The sequence below is a fragment of the Podarcis pityusensis genome (genome assembly GCF_964106645.2).
Source record: "Podarcis pityusensis genome assembly, chromosome: 6".
NCBI classification, from domain to species: domain Eukaryota; kingdom Metazoa; phylum Chordata; class Lepidosauria; order Squamata; family Lacertidae; genus Podarcis; species Podarcis pityusensis.
In genome coordinates, this window is record NC_138030.1 from 4,179,747 (window position 1) to 4,200,973 (window position 21,227).

A 21,227-nucleotide genomic window follows, 5' to 3' on the forward strand; every position below is an offset into this window, starting at 1 on the left:
AGCGAGACAGACCAATGCTCTGATTCGGTATAAGGCAGCTTCCTATTTGAATGCCCTGCTAGCTGTCAGGAGCCTGCAGAATAGGGCAGCGTAGAAATATTATTAAATGAATCCGTTGATTCATTATTCCTGCATTGCTGGGGGTTTGACTAGATGACACCATCATCATCATCAGTATGATTCCCAATTTTATACATTTCAATATTTTTACAATCATTTTAACATTTCAAAACTTGACTTCCTTCCCCCTCTTTCTACAGTTCCTTAAATTTTAATATTTTAATATTTTCTGCATATCCAAATTAACTTAATCTGCTTATCTGCTTTAAATATATACTCTTATAAAACTGCAGGTTATTACAATAATCCTGCCAATGTTCTTATCTGTTTGCGGTTTATTTGTAAATATTCAATAAACCATTTCCATTCTTTTATATAAAAAAATTGTTATATTGATTGCTTATTTTTTCGGTAAATTTCGCCACTTCTGCATTTTCCATAAGTTTTTGTGTCCATTCTTCTTTCGCTGGGACTTCTTCTTCTTTCCATTTTTGAACTACAGTGGTACCTCGGATGAAGAACTTAATTCCTTCCAGAGGTCCGTTCTTAACCTGAAACTGTTCTTAACCTGAGGTACCACTTTAGCTAATGGGGCCTCCTGCTGCTGCTGTGCTGCCAGCACGCGATTTCTGTTCTCATCCTGAAGCAAAGTTCTTAACCCAAGGTACTATTTCTGGGTTAGCGGAGTCTGTAACCTGAAACGCCTGTAACCCGAGGTACCACTGTACATGACTCTTAGGTTCCTTCCAACTCTACAGTTCTATGTATACCTGAAGGAGCATCTCCACCCCCATCGTTCAGCCCAGACACTGAGGTCCAGCGCCGAGGGCCTTCTGGCGGTTCCCTCACTGTGAGAAGTGAGGTTACAGGGAACCAGGCAGACGGCCTTCTCGGTGGTGGCACCCTCCCTATACAACATCCTCCCATCAGATGTCAAGGAAATAAAAAACTATACAACTTTCCAAAGACATCTGAAGGCAGCCCTGTTCAGGGAAGTTCTTAAAGTGTGATATTTTAATGTATTTTTAATCTTTGTTGGAAGCCACCCACAGTGGCTGGGGAGACCCAGCCAGATGGGCAGGGTACAAATAATTTGTTGTTGTTGTTGTTGTTGTTGTTGTTGTTGTTGTTACGATACAGAATCAATGCAGCTGCGAGCTGCTAGCTTGAAAACATCACATGATGTTGGGACTGTCCGTGGGAAACAGAGGGCACCGGAATTAGCTCAGTGTGTAATATGAGCTGTACAGGAAGTGTTTGCCTCTCGACTGCTGGAGTTTGAAGAGAGCAGTCATGTTTTTTGTAACGCTGCAAAGACAGAAATAAAGGCATGTAAATACGTTTCTGTCTATCTCTTTCCCCTGCCGGGGGGGGCAACAAAGGGGGGGGGTGTTCTTCTCACGCTGAGAAGGATCGCCTATTGCGACCTCTGCCTGGATCTTGCCGGGAAAGCAGACAGGGAGGTCAACAGGAGACCAAGCCGGGTGCCTGGGAGAGTTGCCAGTTTCTCTTGATAAAGGCTTGATTTCCAACTATTATTCTGTGATTTCATCAACGAGTTGACCAGACTCCCTTGGAAGATGGGGGACTCTCCTTCCTTGGAGATTTTTAAGCAGAGGTTGGATGGCCCTCTGTCACAGATGATTTAGTTGAGATTCCTGCATTGCAGGGGGTTGGCCTAGATAGCATTTGGGGGTCCCTTTGAACTCTAGGATTCCCTGATTAACTGAACCCTTTCTGTCCTCCGTAGGCTATCTCCAGACCTGCCTCGCGTCGTCCAGCTACAAGAATGAAAAGAAGAAGCTCCACTTGGCGTCCTCAGACCCAATCTACACGCCGTCGCACGAAGACTACAGCGACCCTGAGAGCCCTCAATCGAGCTTGTCAGCGCACTACTTCAACGGCGAAGCAGCCGTCACCGAGAGCTACTCGATGGACGCCTTCTTCATCACCGACGGGCGGTCGCGGCGCCGGGGAGAGGGCCAGCGGCGGGGCGCGCACCGCCACTCGTGCAGCGAGTGCGGCAAGACCTACGCCACGTCTTCCAACCTCAGCCGGCACAAACAAACACACCGCAGCCTGGACAGCAAGATGGCGAGGAAGTGTCCCACCTGTTCCAAGGCCTACGTCTCCATGCCCGCCCTGGCCATGCACATCCTGACGCACAACCTCAAACACAAGTGCGATGTGTGCGGCAAGGCTTTCAGCCGGCCGTGGCTCCTGCAGGGACACATGCGTTCCCACACGGGCGAGAAGCCCTTCGGTTGCTCCCACTGCGGAAAGGCCTTCGCTGATCGCTCCAACCTGAGAGCTCACATGCAGACGCACTCGGCCTTCAAGCACTACAAGTGCAAGCAATGCGAGAAGACCTTCGCCCTCAAGTCGTACCTCAACAAGCACTACGAGTCAGCCTGCTTCAAGGGGGCTGAGCACGCCTGCGAGGAGGAGAACTGAGCCGGACAGGGGAAGGAGAGAAGGTCCAGGGGCAGGACCACGGCAACCGTCTTCAGGGATCTGGGGTTTGGACAAGAAAGGACAAGCGTCGCCCTGGGAGGCGAAAGGGACCGCCGCAACAAATTGCAAGTCGTTCTGTTACTGGGAGGAAGCACTTAAGAACCTGGCAACTGCAACCTGTCCTTCTCAGAAGGTGATGGAGACTTTGGGAAGATGGCAAGCATTGGTCCCGAGGCCCAGCAAGCTTCAAACCCAGAGGTGGTCCAAGGGATGTTCTGCAGATATTGTTGGACCACCGCTCCCATCAACCACATGTTCATCAGTGGTGGGAGCTGTGGTCCACAGAACGTTCTCCACCCCTGGTCCTCCTGACCTGCCTTTTTCTCCTTCCTTCTCCAAATCGTCAACCGAAGCAATAACTCCAGTCAACGCCAGCAGAAGGCCGTCTTCTGGGAGACTCCTCACTTGGTCTCACACGAGCAAGACAAGCTTTTGACTTTTCTTCAGGATTACCGGGATATAGAGAGGGAAAGAAAGAGATAGTCGTATCTCTTTCCATATCTTTCTCTCTCTCTCTCTCTCTCTCTGTTTCAGATAACTTGGGAAATGCCGGGTGTATTTATATTATTTATTACCTTATTTATTTAGTGTGCTGCTCCTTCTTCTCCCCTTGATGGGGAGGAAGAAAAGCTATCAGTGTTGCCCTTTGAGATCTTTTGGGGACAGAACAAGCGCAGAAGCTGTGAAACCCGACTCAGGGGGGCATTGCGAGGAAGGGTACCCACAAAGCTGACAAGGCTGGGTGTGGGACGCTTGGACGGAGCGACTTCTCAAATCATGCTTTGGAAGCGAGGAAGAGATTGATTTGTTGTGTTTGGCATAGGAAACAGGAACTTTTTTTTATGTCTGAAGGACCCAGGAAGGCACAATGCATGGGTGGGGGGAGAGAACCAGTCATTTATTTATTTCTATATGGTTGTCAGAATTAGGATCTCCCCCAGACAGCCTGTTTGTTGAGCATCCATCCCGATTATTTTGCACAGAGGTTGTAGGTCTTCTCATTCCCGGTTACTTGACATCTCCACCTAGTGGTTGCTAACAGTGATGCCTTTGAGAGGGGACTTCACCAAAGCTGGCCCTCATTCACCCATCTCCACATTGTGGGACGCCCTCAAGAGCTTCCAAGGAACAACACCATGTTCCCGAGAAGAACCCAATGCAAAAACCCCAACCATAACCTCTTCATCCTCCTGTCATCACAAGAGAAGCATTCTTCCTTGAAGGCTGGAAGGGACAAGGGCAAGAAACAGACTGACTGCATAGCTAAATCCAAACATCGTTTCCAGGCATAGCCAGGCAGTGGCGTAGGAAGGTGGTGCGGAGGGTACAGGCCGCCCTGGGTGTCATCACTGAGGGGGAAGACAAAATGGCAAAAATATGTGTTTTTGAAAAAATAACTCCCGCACGCCCCTTGCTACACCACTGCAGAAACACTCTCCCCTTGAGTGATTTCCAGAAACCAGAAGCATTGCTGTCCCCAACTTTGCAGGCAGAGCACAGCCTTTATGGCTAGTAGCCTCCGAGAGCCCTCTCCTCCATGAACCTGCCTAATTCAGAGGCGTAGCTAGGTGAGGCGAGGAGCACTGGGCGCCACACGGCGGGGCCTGCAGTGTACCTGAGCCACGTGTCACTCCTGGGGGGGAGGTGGCAGGCGGACTGCCTGCAAGCTCCGTGTTGCTTTTTTGAGCAGCGTGGGGCTTGCGTCTGCCCATCGCCTCAGCCGCCCAACAGCTGAGGGGGAGGCTGCAGAGAGGCTCCACGCAGTGCACCCTGCCTTGGCTCGCCCCGTCCCCATGGGCGGCTTGCTCCACCCCTGGCTGCAGGGTGAGCGTACTGCCCCGGGCACCAGAGCAGCAAGCTACACCACTGTAGCCAGGAAGCCCTGATTCTGTTGCCGTTCCACATTTGTTAATGGCGGGTGTGGAATCTCTTGCTGCTACAGAGGCGCCCGTATTAAATGCCCATATTCTTCCTTTGAGAAGTGTCAATGGATTGTGGCGGAACCATTTGCCTTTCAGCCAATCGGGAGGCCTCTCTGCTCAGCTCCCGCCTTCTTGCCTTTGCAAGCCCATCAGAAGTATGGGATGTAACGGGGGAGGGAGCGGCTTTATGCCATTCTCGTAGCAGAAATATAGTGCATCCATTTCCCTTTGATTGAGGAGTTTGTCCTTTCAAACGTGTGAGTTAGCAAGAATGGCAGCTGCTGCCATAAATTTAGGAGCTCTCTATTTTAAAGTTCTAATTTATGCTATTTATTGTTTAAGAAGAATGGGTGGGTGAAACATTGGGGGTTTCTTTGCATGAATCCTAGCAAGCAGGACGTCGATGGCAGAAGCTGTTTGCAGGTACACCATTGTCACAGAAGCTGAAGGCATATTAGAGCTCTGTAGCGGCAGCGGCTGTTTTCAAAGAGCTAGGATCCATTTGCAAGGAGGAATCACCGATTTACTTTGACCTGTGTTAGTGATGGTTGTTGAATGATGGGAACTGGACTTTGAATATTCACATGCAAAACATACCCTATTTCGTTGCGCTGTGGGTCTTTGCCTAAGGTTAGTCAGATGCTGCCCCTGGGATGGGATGGGGGGAGACCGAGAGAGAACACAGGGCTCCTCAGATGACCTCATTATTGAACATGTGTCCTGACTTGCTTGCACAAAGCTTACGGGGAAAGGTAGATTGTACCAAGTCTCTAAAGAGCAATCTGAATTGTTTGTGGTGAGGCTATATGACGAGCATTCATCCTGCATTCATCCTGATCTGCTTGTGGGAATATTTACATCTCCATGTGTTAGCTCATACCACTTTTCACAGCATTTCGCTATTACTTCCCTAAGTGCAAACCGTTCGCTTTTAAAGCGCATTTGTCGCGCTAAGGTGGCAAGAGCGTTTTAATCCACTTTAACTGTGCAAACCGAAATTTCTGGTATGCGCTCGAACTCTTCCTGCAAAATAGTGACAGTCTGGAGGCAGCCAAAACTCACCTAGGTAGCTCGCCACAGAGGCAATATTTCAGACGGAGACTTCCTGATTGGCAGCTCTGCCTCATAGCCAATATCTGGCACCAGTTTTCTCGAACAAAAAGCAGGACAAAATAAACATGGGCATGCTCTGGGAACCAAAGTCTTTCTCAAACAACCATCCGTTCTCTTCCTAGCCATCATCTCCAGCCTAAAACAAGAGTTAAGAACCAGGAGGGGGCAACTCCTCATTAAATGACATTTATATTTTGCTGATAAAGTGATGGATGTTTTTAAATTGAAAAAACGTAGGGGGGCACAGAACTCTATACTCAGCCGAATGAGTAAAAGCCATGCGGGAGGTGGAATGTTTCAGAAGATAACTTTTCAGTTTCATTGCCCCCTTCGGAACAGAGTGTGTTTTGGGCTGTGCAAGACCTGTTCAAAGGCAAAGCTGTTCTGTCACGTCTTCCTCACCGGTGAGAAATGTCGGCTCCTCCGTGGGCTGCAATTCCAGGTGATGGGAAGCAACAGCCGTTTCTATGCAAACTCTCCAGGTGAACGTTGCCTCTCCAGCCTCTGCCATTTTGCATGTGCTTAAAACTTTTCGGCGCTGCGGACAATAGTACATAAACAACATCGGTGTCTTCCAGATGTGGACATATAAACCTCTGGGGAGGGGAAAGGGCCCCAACAATGAATGTGATAAGAGACTCATCCGCTTTTTGTGACACCTCCGATTTTCTACCTCTGACCCAACGAGCCATCTCACAGGACAACGGACACAACTCGGCAACGGTCTCCTCAGTTGTCCAAGAAAACTGTTTGTTGTTAGAACAGGTGCGCCAAATGCCACAACTCATCAACGCATCCCCCCTCCACCTTTGGAATGCACCCTTCTTCCACAAGTCCCACACATTCTCTTGGAGTTGTAACTTCCACTGGGGAGCCGAAACACATTAATGCATCACAAGAGGGTTAAAGGGGTGGGTAGCTAATAATCAAAGGCTCCTATGAGCTCAAAGAATCCAGGTTGCCTCTTTTCTCTGCATAGTCTCTGCACCGGAGCTGCTCTCAGACCTGTGACTTTATATGGGAAGGGGAGCATCGCCCTTCTGAGGGAAAAGGAACCCTGTCTGTTACATGATCAAAAAAACCAAACCCTTTTGAGGGTGTGTGTAAAAAAATAACACGTGCTTCCAATTTTAATTCAGGGGGAAAGTGTGCCTCGGCTACCAAAAGTTTGGAAATGACCATTCCATAGGAGCAGGAATGTGTGAATGGCGGAAAAGCAGTTTTGCTACAATTCCAACTTGATGTGCTCATTTGAAACATGGCTTGTTCTCCTCTCTCTGCCCCACAGAGCTGCCTTTCCCCGTCTCTGCCCCACCATCGTTCTCGCTTCCCCCAGGTTTCTTTCCCCACTTCCAACAACAGCAGCACACAAGGTTTTCGCTCCCTCAGCAGCTCACACACACTGGCCGTACAGTATGGGTTAAAGGTAAAGGTAAAGGGACCCCTGACCATTAGTGCCCTAACCACTAAGTCCAGTCGCGGACGACTCTGGGGTTGCGGCGCTCATCTCGCTTTATTGGCCGAGGGAGCCGGCGTACAGCTTCCGGGTCATGTGGCCAGCATGACTAAGCCGCTTCTGGAGAATCAGAGCAGCGCACGGAAACGCCGTTTACCTTCCCGCCAGAGTGGTACCTATTTATCTACTTGCACTTGACGTGCTTTTGAACTGCTAGGTTGGCAGGAGCAGGGACCGAGCAACGGGAGCTCACCCCATCGCGGGGATTCGAACCGCCGACCTTCTGATCGGCGTCCTAGGCTCTGTTGTTTAACCCACAGCGCCACCCGCGTCCCTATAGTACGGGTTACAGGGACCTCGATACAGGCATTATCCTACCTTTTCCCTCCTCTTAGGGCTTGGGCAAGTCTTAGCTGTTCCCACCAAGGAGTGGGAAAAGGCTGTATACAATAATCATTTGCAATTTCCCCCGCGGGGCACAAATAGCACAACTCAAAACATGCCGAGGCTCAAGGTATTGCTAACGTCTTCTTAGGTGCCATGATGACACTTATGGAATTCTGCACATAGTTTCAGCACCATCATATTCCTGCGCTTGCACAAGCACACTCAAAGCAGCATCCATGTGATGCTTACATTATTTCATCATAGATAACATTTCGTTACAAAAAAATAAAAGCCACCTCCCTCTGACATGAGCGAGAAGCAGCAGAAAGCTTCTTTCTGTAAACGAAGGGTTCCTGGTTTCTCGCCTGTTGCTTTTTGCACTGGGAACGATCAAGGTCAACCCAGATCCTCGTTAGTGTTTATACTGTAAATAAGATAAGACAGCAATAATTTTCTCTGCATGATAGAGTCTTGTTTTCTCCTGCCAGATTTTGAACTGGACAGATCAAGGGGAAGAGAAACAAATCTCCCCCCAGATGAAACTACCTGCAGTATTGTAAAACGCAATTCAGGGATAATAAAAAAGGGCCTTCTTCTGCTACAGAATTGTGTTGTCTGTATTTGAATTGATGGAGTGAGTGGTGGGGGGAGAGCAGGGGCAAGCACAAAGCGCTGTACATATTTATTCTGATTATTGCTGTCCCGCCATTTGCACAACCAAGAGGGCAGTTTAAAACTGAATCGAGGAAGATAAAAAGCATCCATGAAGTAACATAGGCCTTAAAATGCAGCAAAACAACAACTCAAATAATTCAGTTTGTTAATAGCTGCAGCAACCACCATATTTTTTGCTCCATAAGACGCACCTAGTTTTTAGAGGAGGAAAACAAGAAAAAAAATATTCTGAACGAAACAGTGGATGTACGATTTTTGTGGTTCATGCTGTGGCCACAGACATGTGACTTGACGGTGAGTTTGGGGTGACCCAATGCAAAAATCCTGAGAATCCATGTGGATCCGTGCTTTGTAACCACGTTTTTGTGCCATTGCGGCCCCACGAAACAGTGGATGTGTGATTTTTTTGGTGCAGGCTGTAGCCATGGACATGCTATGTGAACAGATTGTGAATTTGGGGTGACCCAATGCAAAAATCCTGAGGATCCATGGGCTTTTACCTCCCCCCTCCCAGGCAGCCTCCTTTATCTTTAGCATCCCTTATCTCCCTCCCAATCACTTACTGATCAGCTGCTTCCTTTCAACACTCCCTTCCCTCTTGTTTGCCTTACTGTCTTTTCCTTAGCTGGAGCAGTTTTTTGCTCCTCCTTTTCTTCTAATTTCTCTCCTCATTGCTTTAGTCTTCCTGTCTCCTCTCCTTGCAAGTTCCCTGTCTTTACCTCCCCCCTCCCAGGCAGCCTCCTTTATTACTAGCGTCCCTTATCTCCCTCCCTGATTGCCTGCTGATTAGCGGCTTTGTTTCAACACCCACTTCCCTCTTCCAAAAAAAAAAAAAAGAGAGCATGATCTGCTTTTCACCCCTGGACAATTCGGCTCCAGGGACCACACATTTGCTCCATAAGACACACAGGCATTTCCCCTTACTTTTTAGGAAGAAAAAGGTGCGTCTTATGGACCGAAAAATACGGTAATCCCTTTGTCTAAGCAGGTCTCTCTCTCCTCCAAACAGATGTTGAAAAGGTGGGTCTTTACCAATCACCAAAAGCTATAGACCTGGGGTCAACAAAGTTGTTGTGTCTTGGGCCGGTTCATGGTCCCGCAGACGCTGCGGCAAGCCAGAGTGTGTGTGTGCGCGTGCATGCACAAACGCTATTTCTGGCGCTCCTTCCAGCACGGAGGAGGCGTGCTCAGTTTCCCATTGGCCGCAGGAGCTTTCCGCAGCCAATGGGAAGCCGCCCAGCATCACGGAGTGTGGTCCCCGCTCTGCTACGCGCCAGTTTAGCGTGGCGCATGGGAGCCGATGGAGCAGGCGGCGGGGGTCCACGGGCCTTAGGTGGCCGACCCCTGCAAGAGACACAGGGCCAGGCACACCTAAGGAGACAAGGAGGTTCAAATGCGAGGAAGGATCACTGCAAAGGCCCAAGGACCCACAAAGGCCAGCCCAAGAGGGGGAGACTTTTGCTTCCCGAAAGCTGGCCCCAGATCAGGGAAGATTGCATCAGTAATCCCACCTTTGTCACACCTCCTTTGCTGAAAAGACCACCTGTTTTTAAAAGAGTACAGTGGTGCCCCACAAGACGAATGCCTCGCAAGACGGAAAACCCGCTAGACGAAAGGGTTTTCCGTTTTTCGATGCGCTTCGCAGGACGAATTTCCCTATGGGCTTGCTTCGCAAGACGAAAATGTCTTGCGAGTCTTGAGATTTTTTTCGCTTCCCCCCCCTTTTTCTAAGCCGCTAAGCCGCTAATAGCCTTTTAGCAGCTAAGCCGCTAAGCCGCTAAGCCTTTAATAGCCGCTAAACTGCTAATAGCGCTAATCCGCTAATCCGCTAATAGGGTTGCTTCGCAAGACGAAAAAACCGCTAGACGAAGACACTCGCGGAACGGATTAATTTAGTCTTGCGAGGCACCACTGTAGATGCATGCTTCAGAAAACCCAAATGGCATTTGTTCCCTTAGAGAACAAAAACTGCACCCACCACCAAGAGATGTGGGTTGTCCTGGATTTGCTCACAAAACCCTGCAAAGTACATTGCCCAACTGATGGTGCAGTATACTGCATTTTTTGCTCTATAAGACTCACTTTTTCCCTCCTAAAAAGTAAGGGGAAATGTGTGTGCGTCTTATGGAGCGAATGCAGGCTGTGCAGCTATCTCAGAAGCCAGAACAGCAAGAGGGATTGCTGCTTTCACTGTGCAGCGATCCCTCTTGCTGTTCTGGCTTTTGAGATTCAGAATATTTTTTTTCTTGTTTTCCTCCTCCAAAAACTAGGTGCGTCTTGTGGTCTGGTGCGTCTTATAGAGCGAAAAATACGGTACATCATCGGGAAGAATACTAGGATAGCTTGACTTCTTCCCAAGCAGATCCAAATTCCCCTTTCACCCCACTCCCGCAAATCCACCTTCCCAGCTGCAAAGTCCTCATTATGGAGATTTTGGATCCCCCAAAGGCTTCTACAGTTTGTCCCCAGCAACCAGCTTGCAGTGAGCTAGACTTTCTTATGAAGATGGAGGTTCTTTTAGCAACGGATACACCTATAGGCAGAGGTTCTTTCAACATGATCTATCTCACACACCCCCCCAAAAAAATTGTATAGTTCTTCCATAACAATCCTTCAGCAAAAAGGTATTTTGAAGGTTAAGCATTTCCAGGGGTCAGCAAACTTTTTCAGCAGGGGGTCGGTCCACTGTCCCTCAGACCCATGGCTGTCAACGTTTCCCTTTTTTTAAGGGAAATTCCCTTATTCCGAATAGGATTCCTTGCAAGAAAAGGGAAAAGTTGACAGCTATGCTCAGACCTTGGGGGGGGCGGACTGTATTTTTTTGGGGGGGGGGAATGAATGAATTCCTATGCCTCACAAATAACCCAGAGATGCATTTTAAATAAAAGGACACATTCTGCTCATGTGAAAACACCAGGCAGGCCCCACAAATAACCCAGAGATGCATTTTAAATAAAAGTACACATTCTACTTATGTAAAAACACGCCGATTCCCGGACCGTCCGCGGGCTGGATCGAGAAGGCGATTGGGCCGGATCCGGCCCCCAGGCCTTAGTTTGCCTACCCATGAACTAGACCTCTTGACTAATAAGGGAAATACATGAACAAACAACCAATGTCTTTGGACCTCATTCTTAGTGACAAGAAGGAAGCATAATGCAATAGCCTGATGTCATGAAAGGGGCCAACCATCATTGTGAAATCAGGAAGTACAGTACATAAAACATGACATTTACCCACCTAATGCTTTTAAAATTAAGGACGTCTCTAAAGACTGAAGCCTAAGGGAAAGATTAAGAAACTTCAAACAGCGCAGATTTATGCCGCAGGCAAAAGGGGGAGACACAATAAATATCACAAGGTGCACTTTGGAAAAGGGGGGGGGAGAGAGAGAGAGAGAGAGAGAGAGAATTTAAGCACCAAGGAACCAAGGCAGGGAAAATTGAAACACTCTGCTCCAACCCCTCCCCTCTGCTCCAGGTCAAGACCCAGACCTTCAGAGGGCTGAAAAGACTGTGGTGCCCACACCACACATGTAATTCGAATTAAAAAATACTAAACTGTAAAATAAAAATTTTTTTAAATGGCACAAAGCTTACAGCTATGCTGAAATGCATGTGCAAACATGTGCTTTGCAACACAGGACCAGATCTGATCTCCTCGCATTATTTCGATCTATGTCAGTAGGATGTGGCCCCCCCTTAAGCTTAGGGGTGGGGATAAGCAGTAAAAAGAGAAAAGAAAAATATTAGGAGGCGTGTAAGGAAGTCTAACAAACCCCTGATTTTTCCCAGGATGGTTAATTGCATGGGTGTAGCGGGGGGATGGGGGCAGAGGGGCAACTGCCCCCCTAAATCAATAGAAATACTTAACTGACCAATCACATCGGTTCTGCCCCCCCTAACAAAAATCCTGGCTATGCCCATGGCTAATTCGGTATAAATATTTAATTCTCCCCCCCCCCAAAAAAAACCCCATCAGTGCCAGATTTACATATAAGCTAAACAAGCTATAGCTTAGGGCCCCACTCTCTTGGGGGCCCCAAAAAAATTTAAAGGGAAAAAAACCTGGATGTACATTTCCAAAATATAAGATAAAAAACAAATAAAACAAAACCTACACACAGCAACAGTGTTTAACACACAGCAACAGTGTTTTGTGTTGTGTAGGTTCCTATTTGTTATGTGCAAATGGCTTTAGATACCTATTAGGTCCATAAATTACCATAGAGAACATATTCAACACAGAAAACAGTGGCAATTTGTTGTTGACAAAGGACAACTGGACATCTAAAGGGCCCCATTACCTTCCGTAGCTTAGGGCAGGGGTCAGCAAACTTTTTCAGCAGGGGGCCGTCCACCGTCCCTCAGACCTTGTGGGGGGATGGACTATATTATTTTGGGGGGTGGGATGAATGAATTCCTATGCCCCACAAATAACCCAGAGATGCATTTTAAATAAAAGGACACATTCTACTCATGTAAAAACACGCTGATTCCCAGACCATCCATGGGCTGTGGCCCCGATCTGGTGGAACGCTCTGCCACAAGAGACCAGGGCCCTGCGGGACTTGACATCTTTCCGCAGGGCCTGCAAGACGGAGCTGTTCCGCCTGGCCTTTGGCCAAGGCACAGTCTGACCCCCTCCTTTGGTACAGTGGTGCCCCACAAGACGAATGCCTCGCAAGACGAAAAACCCGCTAGACGAAAGGGTTTTCCGTTTTTCGATGCGCTTCGCAAGACGAATTTCCCTGTGGGTTGCTTCGCAAGACGAAAACGTCTTGCGAGTCTTGCGATTTTTTTCCCTCCCCCCCCCCTTTTTCTAAGCCGCTAATAGCCTTTTAGCCGCTAAGCCTTTTAATAGCCGCTAAACCGCTAATAGCGCTAATCCGCTAATAGGGTTGCTTCGCAAGACGAAAAAACCGCTAGACGAAGAGACTCGCGGAACGGATTATTTTCGTCTTGCGAGGCACCACTGTAATCCTCACAGAATGGTTGCCATTAATCTGATTTGAATTGATTTTATAATTAAATGATTTTAGAATGTTGTATCATTTTACTGTTGTTAGCCGCTCTGAGCCCGGCTTTGGCTGGGGAGCGCGGGATATAAATAAATTATTATTATTATTATTATTATTATTATTATTATTGCCTACCCATGGTTTAGGGCTTCATCCCATCTAAATCCGGCCCTGATTACCGCATTTATTTTTGGTGACTCTGCTTTGTGAGACCTAACTACGTGTTTACTCTGCCCATTGGGCAATCCAGCCCCGATGCCATGGAGCTACGATTCTTCTTGGTCTCTAACAATCAATTCCTCCTTCTTCCCAAAAGGATCAGTAGCTGAAAGTTTCGGCAGCCGAAAGCTGGGGCTTCCCCCCTACGAAGGAATTCCCCCCGGCCCTTCCTCCCCCCCCGCCCCCAGGTTCCTCAGGACGAGAGGAAACCGGTTCCGGGGCTGATCCCCGGTCCAGATCGCAGCAGCGCCCCGCTTCCTCCTCCGCCGACTTTTCTGCTGCCTCATCGTGACTCAGCCCAAAAACTTCTGACCCAGCCCAGGAAAAGCGCTTGCCCACGTGCGCGTGTGATTCATTCGGAGGGGACGCTTCCATTGGGGACTGCAGGGGGGAACGGGCGTCGGGATCCTGCGGGGATCCCTTGCTCTCTTGCAAGCGCGGCATCGGGGATCGGGTTCACAAGGCGTCGTGCAGCCCAGGCAAGTGGGCGGTGGGGGTGTCTGTGGCTCCTCCGCCTGCCTCTTTCCCTTCCTCTCTCTCTCGTCCACCCCCGCGGCCCAGCGGTGGTGCGATCCGGTGCAAACCAAATGGACGGCGTTATATGAGCCCCGGGATGTGGGGAGTCAGATCGCGGGCTTGGAGGGCGCTGCTGGGGGCGGATCTGGGAAGGCGGAGGCGCATCGGGGCCGAAAACGTCGCCAGCATGGCAAGCGAAGGCGGCGCAGGGCGCAGCATCCATTCGGACAACATCGCCGCGGTCCACGAGGTGCCCATGAAGGTGATCATCAGACCCATCCCTCCTGTGTTGGAGGAAGGCAAGGTGGAGAGCCTCATGAGGACCATCGAGGTACGGCTTCAGGCAAAAAGCACACACAGAGAGAGAGAGAGAGAATCAGGGGTCAACCTGATCTTCTTTTTTTAATTTTTTTAAAATAATATTTATTACTTTTCTTTTTTTTTTTAAGATGATATTTATTAAAATTTCAAAAGAAAAAGATTACATTGATAAGAAAAATAACAATAGAAAAAAGAAAAACACAAAGTACAAAAAAAAAAAATTAAAAACAATTCCATCTTTTCATCACTTCTCTTACATTTACTTGTTTCCCGGACCTCCTCATACCTCCCTTTTTTGTATTCCAGTTCAATTTGTTAGTCCAGCAATTCCTTTCCCTCCTTTTTAATCCTGATCTTTAATCTTAATATATTATAGCATTAAGTTTTTACGTATTGAAAACCAATTTTTCCATATTCTTTTATACCATTACAGCTAGAAACCACTTAACTTCAATCCGACATCATTCTAACATTCATTAATTTTACAATATTTCTGTAAGTAGTCTTTAAATTTCTTCCAATCTTCTTCCACCGACTCTTCACCCTGGTCTCGGATTCTGCCAGTCATTTCCGCCAATTCCATGTGGTCCATCATTTTCATCTGCCATTCCTGCAGTGTGGGTAGATCTTGTGTCTTCCAATGCTTTGCAATAAGTATTCTTGCTGCTGTTGTAGCATACATAAAGAAAGTTCTGTCCTTCTTTAACACCGATTGGCCGACTATGCCCAGGAGAAAGGCCTCTGGTTTCTTCGAGAAGGTACATTTAAATACCTTTTTTAATTCATTATAAATCATCTCCCAGAAAACCTTAATCCTTGGGCACGTCCACCAAAGGTGAAAGAATGTACCTTCAGTTTCTTTGCATTTCCAACATTTATTATCAGGCAAATGGTAGATTTTTGCAAGCTTGACTGGGGTTATGTACCACCTGTATATCATTTTCATAATATTCTCTCTTAAGGCATTACATGCCGTAAACTTCATACCTGTGGTCCACAACTGTTCCCTGTCAGCCATCATTATGTTATGTCCAACGTCTTGTGCCCATTTAATCATAGCAGATTTCACCGTTTCATCCTGAGTATTCCATTTCAGCAGCAAGTTATACATCTTTGACAAAATCTTAGTTTTGGATTCTAACAATTCTGTTACTTTTCCAACAATTTAAACACTACAAAAACAATACAATACAATACAAAAACACTACATAACACTAACACATTAAACACATTAAGCTAACAAAACAAAACAAAAAAAGTATAAAATAAATCAAACAATTTCAATATCTTATCTTTCATTCACTTATTTCCACGACCTCCTCACACCTCCCTTTTTGTATTCCACTTCTGTTAATTGTTTCAGCAATTCTTTTCCATCTTCCTCTGTTTTCTATCCTATAATTATCTTAACACATTCTAACCTTATTTTTTCCTTTAATACTCTATTAATCTATTTATACTTAATTCCTTATAACGTTTCTACTAAAGCCATATAACTTCATTCCAACATTTTTCTAACATTCTGATCTTCGCACGTGTCGCAATGCCGGATTTACTACAGTGGTACCTGGGGTCAGCGGCGTAGCGTGGGTTGTCAGCACCCGGGGCAAGGCAAGTAATTTGCGCCCCCTAACCCAGGGCAAGGCAAGTAATTTGCGCCCCCTAACCCCTAACCTGCTGCCGCTGCCAGCTTCTTCTTGCTGCTGCCTGGTCTGGTCTGGTGTGGTTCTCTCCCGCGCTCAGCGCTGCGCTGGGCGGCCGCTGCACTGTCCCTCCCCCAGATAGTCCCTCGCTCTCTCTCCGCACCGCACGCCTGGCACCCACCCCCTCCACAGTGGGCGGCGACCCAGCGGCTCGGATCGGATTCGCACAGCCAGCACTGCAGTGAGAGAGAGTGAGTGAGCCAGGTAGGGGCAGAGAGCTGCGAGTGCGAGCGCGCGCCCCCCCAGATGTTGCGCCCGGTGCGGCCGGCCCCCCCTGCACCCCCCACGCTACGCCACTGCCTGGGGTTACAGACGCTTCAGGTTACAGACGCTTCAAGTTACAGACTCTGCTCACCCAGAAATAGTACCTCGGGTTAAGAACTTTGCTTCAGGGTGAGAACAGAAATCGTGCTTCGGTGGCACGGCGGCAGCTAAAGTGGTACCTAAGGTTAAGAACTGTTTCAGGTTAAGAACGGACCTCCAGAACGAATTAAGTGCTTGACCTGAGGTACCGCTGTATTGCCAGGTCAAAAGTTATGAATTCAGTACTATAATATGGACTTGGAACCGGTTTTGGACGATATATTGCCCAGCCGTAACACACATTGTGGTTGGTACACCACCAGTGATCTAATGAGTTTCATTCAGGAAATCCATGGCATGTCAGTGGGTTTGTTCTTGAAGATGGGATACGGCCTATCCATCATACAGGGTATTACTTTCATTTGCCTTTTAATTGCCTTTTTCACTGCTTTCTTTATTGCTTACATTGTTTTTTACCGTCTTACAATTTGAACCGTGTGGAATGCAATACAGTGGTACCTTGGGTTACATACGCTTCAGGTTACATACACTTCAGGTTACAGACTCCGCTAACCCAAAAATAGTGCTTCAGGTTAAGAACTTTGCTTCAGGATGAGAACAGAAATCGTGCTCCAGTGGCACAGCAGCAGTGGAAGGCCCCATTAGCTAAAGTGGTACTTCAGGTTAAGAACGGACCCCCAGAACGGATTAAGTTCTTAATCTGAGGTACCACTATATAAGCTAAAGTATGGTTACTGGATATTTTTTTTCAATGAATCAGGACACTTTTTTCTTCTTTTTTTTCTTTTCTTTTTTTTTGAAGCTGAGTAGCAGCAGGGAGTCAGTAGCATAGCTGTCAACTTTTCCCTTTTCTTGCGAGGAATCCTATTCGGAATAAGGGAATTTCCCTTAAAAAAAAAAGGGGGAAGTTGACAGCTATGGTCAGTAGTGGGGATGGTGAGGCAAAAAACCCTGGGCCCAAGCACACATGCATATTGTATAAAGGTGCAAAGCCCTTTTTTGCACCCTGTGAAACATAAATGCACAATTCTTTAAAAAACTGGGCAATGGTGTGCCGCCTTCCCGAGACTCAGGAGCCTTCCCCGATCTCCTTCCCCTTCCCCCTTTGTTTTGGCAGATCAGGGGAGGCTCGGGAGTCATGGGCGGGCAGCCGTTGCCCAGGAGGGGCCAGACTGGTAGTACAGTTGGCTCAGGCTTGCTTCAGGAGCTGCTCACTGCCGTGGCGCAGGAAAAACAGTGGGCGCCACGGCAGCGAGCAGCAAGCAGCTCCTGAAGCCAGCCAGAGCCAACTGCGGTAACAGGCTGGCTCCCTGCTGCTGAGGCTGCCGCTGCCACGTTTCCCGGGGACAAATTTGCAAATCCGGGACTGTCCCTAAGCTAAACAAGCTATAGCTTAGGGCAGGCACAGGCAAACTCAGCCCTCCAGATGTTTTGGGACTACAACTCCCATGATTCCTAGCTAACAGGACCAGTGGTCAGGGATGATGGGACTTGTAGTCCCCAAACATCTGGAGGGCCGAGTTTGCCTATGTCTGGCTTAGGGCCCCACTCTCTTGGGGGCCCCCAAAAAATTTAAAGGGAAAAAAACTGAGTGTACATTTCCAAAATATAAGATAAGTTCAACAATTACTTTGATAAAATACATATATTGTTATGTGCAAATGGCTTTAGAGACCTATTAGGTCCATAAGTTACCATATATATTCAACACAAAAAAACAGCTGTTGACAAAGGACAACTGGACATATAAAGGGCCCCATTACCTTCAGTAGCTATGGGCCTCATCAAACCTAAATCTGGCCCTGCACGTGTGGTCATAGAATTGTAGAGTTGGAAGGAAACCAAGGGTCATCTAGTCCAAACCTCCCCTGCAATGCAGAAATCAGGCACGTGGAACGGACATTCCTGGGAGCTGATAGCTCAATTGGGAGAGCATGAGATTTAATCTCAGACTCTACTGCCATGCACACTACGTGGGGCTACCTTTGAAGGTGACCCAGAAACTGCAACTAATCCAGAATGCGGCAGCTAGACTGGTGACTGGGAGCGGCCGCTGAGACCATAGAAGACCGGTCCTGAAAGACCTACACTGGCTCCCAGTACATTTCCGAGCACAATTCAAAGTGTTGGCACTACCTTTAAAGCCCTAAATGGCCTCGGTCCAGTATACCTGAAGGAGCATCTCCACCCCCATCATTCAACCCGGACACTGAGGTCCAGTGCCAAGGGCCTTCTGGCAGTTCCCTCACTGCAAGAAGCCAAGTTACAGGGAACCAGGCAGAGGGCCTTCTCAGTGGTGGCACCCGCCCTGTGGAACTCCCTCCCACCAGATGCCAAGGAAATAAACAACTATCTAACTTTTAGAAGACATCTGAAGGCAATTCTCCCTGTCATCATGGCCGTCTGTAGATATTCTATCATTTGGAGCTGCCACTCATTTATCGTAGGTGTTTTGTCACTTTTCCAGTTCTTTGCGATTAAGATCCTGGCTGCTACTGTTGCACACATAAAAAGTGGTCTGTTTTCTTTTTTGATTTCTGGTGACGTTATTCCTAGGAGAAAGGTTTCATGTTTATTCTGACGGCTCAGGGTAGGCGGGAGTCATGGGCGGGCAGCACGCTGAATGTCACCCCCCTCAGTGATGACACCCAGCGCAGTCTGCACCCACCTTGCTCCGCCCCTGAAGACAGCTTCCTTTTTAAAATAATTTACCTTATTTATGAATCACCCTTTACTTTAAAAAAAAAAAAAATTAATCATTTTTTCAATACAAACAACAACCACAAAAGACACATACAGTGGTACCTCGGGTTACAGACGCTTCAGGTTACAGACTCCCCTAACCCAGAAATAGTGCTTCAGGTTAAGAACTTTGCTTCAGGATGAGAACAGAAATCGTTCTCCGGCGGCGTGGCAACAGCGGGAGGCCCCATTAGCTAAAGTGGTGCTTCAGGTTAAGAACAGTTTCAGGTTAAGAATGGACCTCCGGAACGAATTAAGTACTTAACCCGAGGTACCACTGTACAACAAAAACCATAATAACACAATTTGACATTTCAGATTTGAATACACTGATATACCTATGAGTACACCTTTTTAAAATTATTTACCTTCTTTATGAATCACCCTTTACTCCATCTCTTACCCTCCTAGGAAGAAGCTGACCATGTGCCCCCGATAGATGTCCTCTGGATCAAAGGCCGAGAAGGGGGCGACTACTTCTACTCCTTTGGAGGGTGCCACCGTTACGCGGCCTACAAGCGCCTGGGCAAAGAGACCATCCCAGCTAAAATCATCCGCTCCACCATCAGCGACTTGCGCACTTACCTCGGTTCCTCCCTGCCTGATTTGCGGTAGGGATGCTCTGGGGACCAAGCGGTCCTCAGGAGGGGAGAGTTGATCTTGTGTTCGAATCCTGCTTGCGGCTTTCCCACAGGCCTCGGGTTGGCCCCTGCGAGAACAGGATGCTGGACTAGACGGGCCGTTGGCCTCATCCTGCCACTCTCTTCTTGTGTTCCTCAAGGAGATGAGCTTTGCTCTCAGGATGGCAGGCTTCCGATAAGGAGACTGTTGAATCGCAACAGAAACAGAGACTGTTTTTTACCTCAGGTAATTTCTCCTCCTGGCTTTAGTCATCTGGCTTTTGTATATATTTTTTAAAAAAACGTTTTTTATATCGTAAAACACTTTTTATGGACTTTTCACAATAGGCTTTGGAAAGATTGAAGAGAAGCCTATAAATGAATAAAGGAAAATGTATCAGAAGTTGTTGTTTTTTTTAATTGCTTAATTCTGTTTAAAAAGTTGCCGCCTTGAGGGTCTCATGACTGAGAGACGGGATCGAGATGCGTAACTTAATGTGAAAAGATTTTGCCCATCCTGTCAGGCCTTTTGCTCCCATTCGGAGTTTAGCAGGGAAAGAAGGGGGTGGTATAACCACGGAGGCTTTTATCATTTATTTTTATTACATTTATATTTCACCCTTCCTCCAAGGAGCCAAAGCTTATCCGCATGGTTTCACTACCCCTCTCCATTTTGTGCTTTTACAACAGGCATCCCCAATCTTGGCCCTCCAGCTGTTTTGGGACTACACTTCCCATCATCCCTGACCACTGGTCCTGTTAGCTAGGGATGATGGGAGTTGTAGTCCCAAAATATCTGGAGGGCCAAGTTTGGGGGTGCCTACTTTACAACAACCTTGTGAGGTAGGTTAGGCTGAGAGGCAGTGACTGGCCCAAGCTTTGAACCCTAGTTTGCCAGGACACGCTAACCACTACACAACACTGCTTCCCTAGCTATAGGCTTACCTGCTGGCAACCTGCTGAAAACCACACAGACTAGGCAGGCAGAGGGGCAGAGTTCAGGCACCGGTGGACCCTCCCAGAGTGTGTGGGCCCTGGCAACTTCCGGCAACTTCCAGGTGTTGCTTCCACAGCTGGCTTCATTTCCTGCCCTGTCTTGGCTTACTGACTAAATCAATTCCTGCTCCCGGGATTGGCCTGTTCTGCAATCTTGCTAGCCCCGATTTAGAAATGGCAGGAAGCAAAATAATGCCTGCACAAATCAAAGCTGTGCGTTCCGCATTTGTGAGAATTCGACCGTTTCTGAGCACAATTCAAAGTGTTGGTGCTAACCTTAAAAGCCCTAAACGGCCTCGGTCCTGTATACCTGAAGGAGCATCTCCACCCCCATCGTTCCGCCCGTACACTGAGGTCCAGCGCCGAGGGCCTTCTGGCGGTTCCCTCGCTGCGAGAAGCCAAGTTACAGGGAACCAGGCAGAGGGCCTTCTCGGTGGTGGCGCCTGCCCTGTAGAGCGCCCTTCCACCAGATGTCAAAGAGAAAAACAACTACCAGACTTTTAGAAGACATCTGAAAGCAGCCCTGTTTAGGGAAGCTTTTAATGTTTAATAGGTTATTGTATTTTAATATTCAGTTGGAAGCTGCCCAGAGTATTATGTGTGGCAGCATCCGTCCTTTGGAACTCCCTGTTTATTGAC

General features: G+C 47.8%; 2 protein-coding genes across 2 annotated transcripts in view; both read left to right on the forward strand.

Moving 5' to 3' along the window:
* SCRT2 (scratch family transcriptional repressor 2) overlaps positions 1–8,265 on the forward strand; it is a 31,707-nt gene extending 23,442 nt beyond the window's left edge. Inside the window, exon 2 of the mRNA XM_081011569.1 lies at positions 1,811–8,265. Coding sequence (XP_080867695.1) covers positions 1,811–2,514 — 704 coding nt within the window. The 3' untranslated portion in view covers positions 2,515–8,265. The remainder of the gene's footprint in view (positions 1–1,810) is intronic.
* A 5,379-nt stretch (positions 8,266–13,644) lies between these two features.
* SRXN1 (sulfiredoxin 1) lies at positions 13,645–19,995 on the forward strand. The gene is made up of 2 exons (XM_081011676.1): positions 13,645–14,213; positions 19,384–19,995. The coding sequence occupies exons 1-2, from the start codon at positions 13,968–13,970 to the stop codon at positions 19,585–19,587; spliced, it is 450 nt and encodes a 149-aa protein (XP_080867802.1). The 5' UTR covers positions 13,645–13,967; the 3' UTR covers positions 19,588–19,995.
* The last annotated feature ends 1,232 nt before the right edge of the window (positions 19,996–21,227 follow it).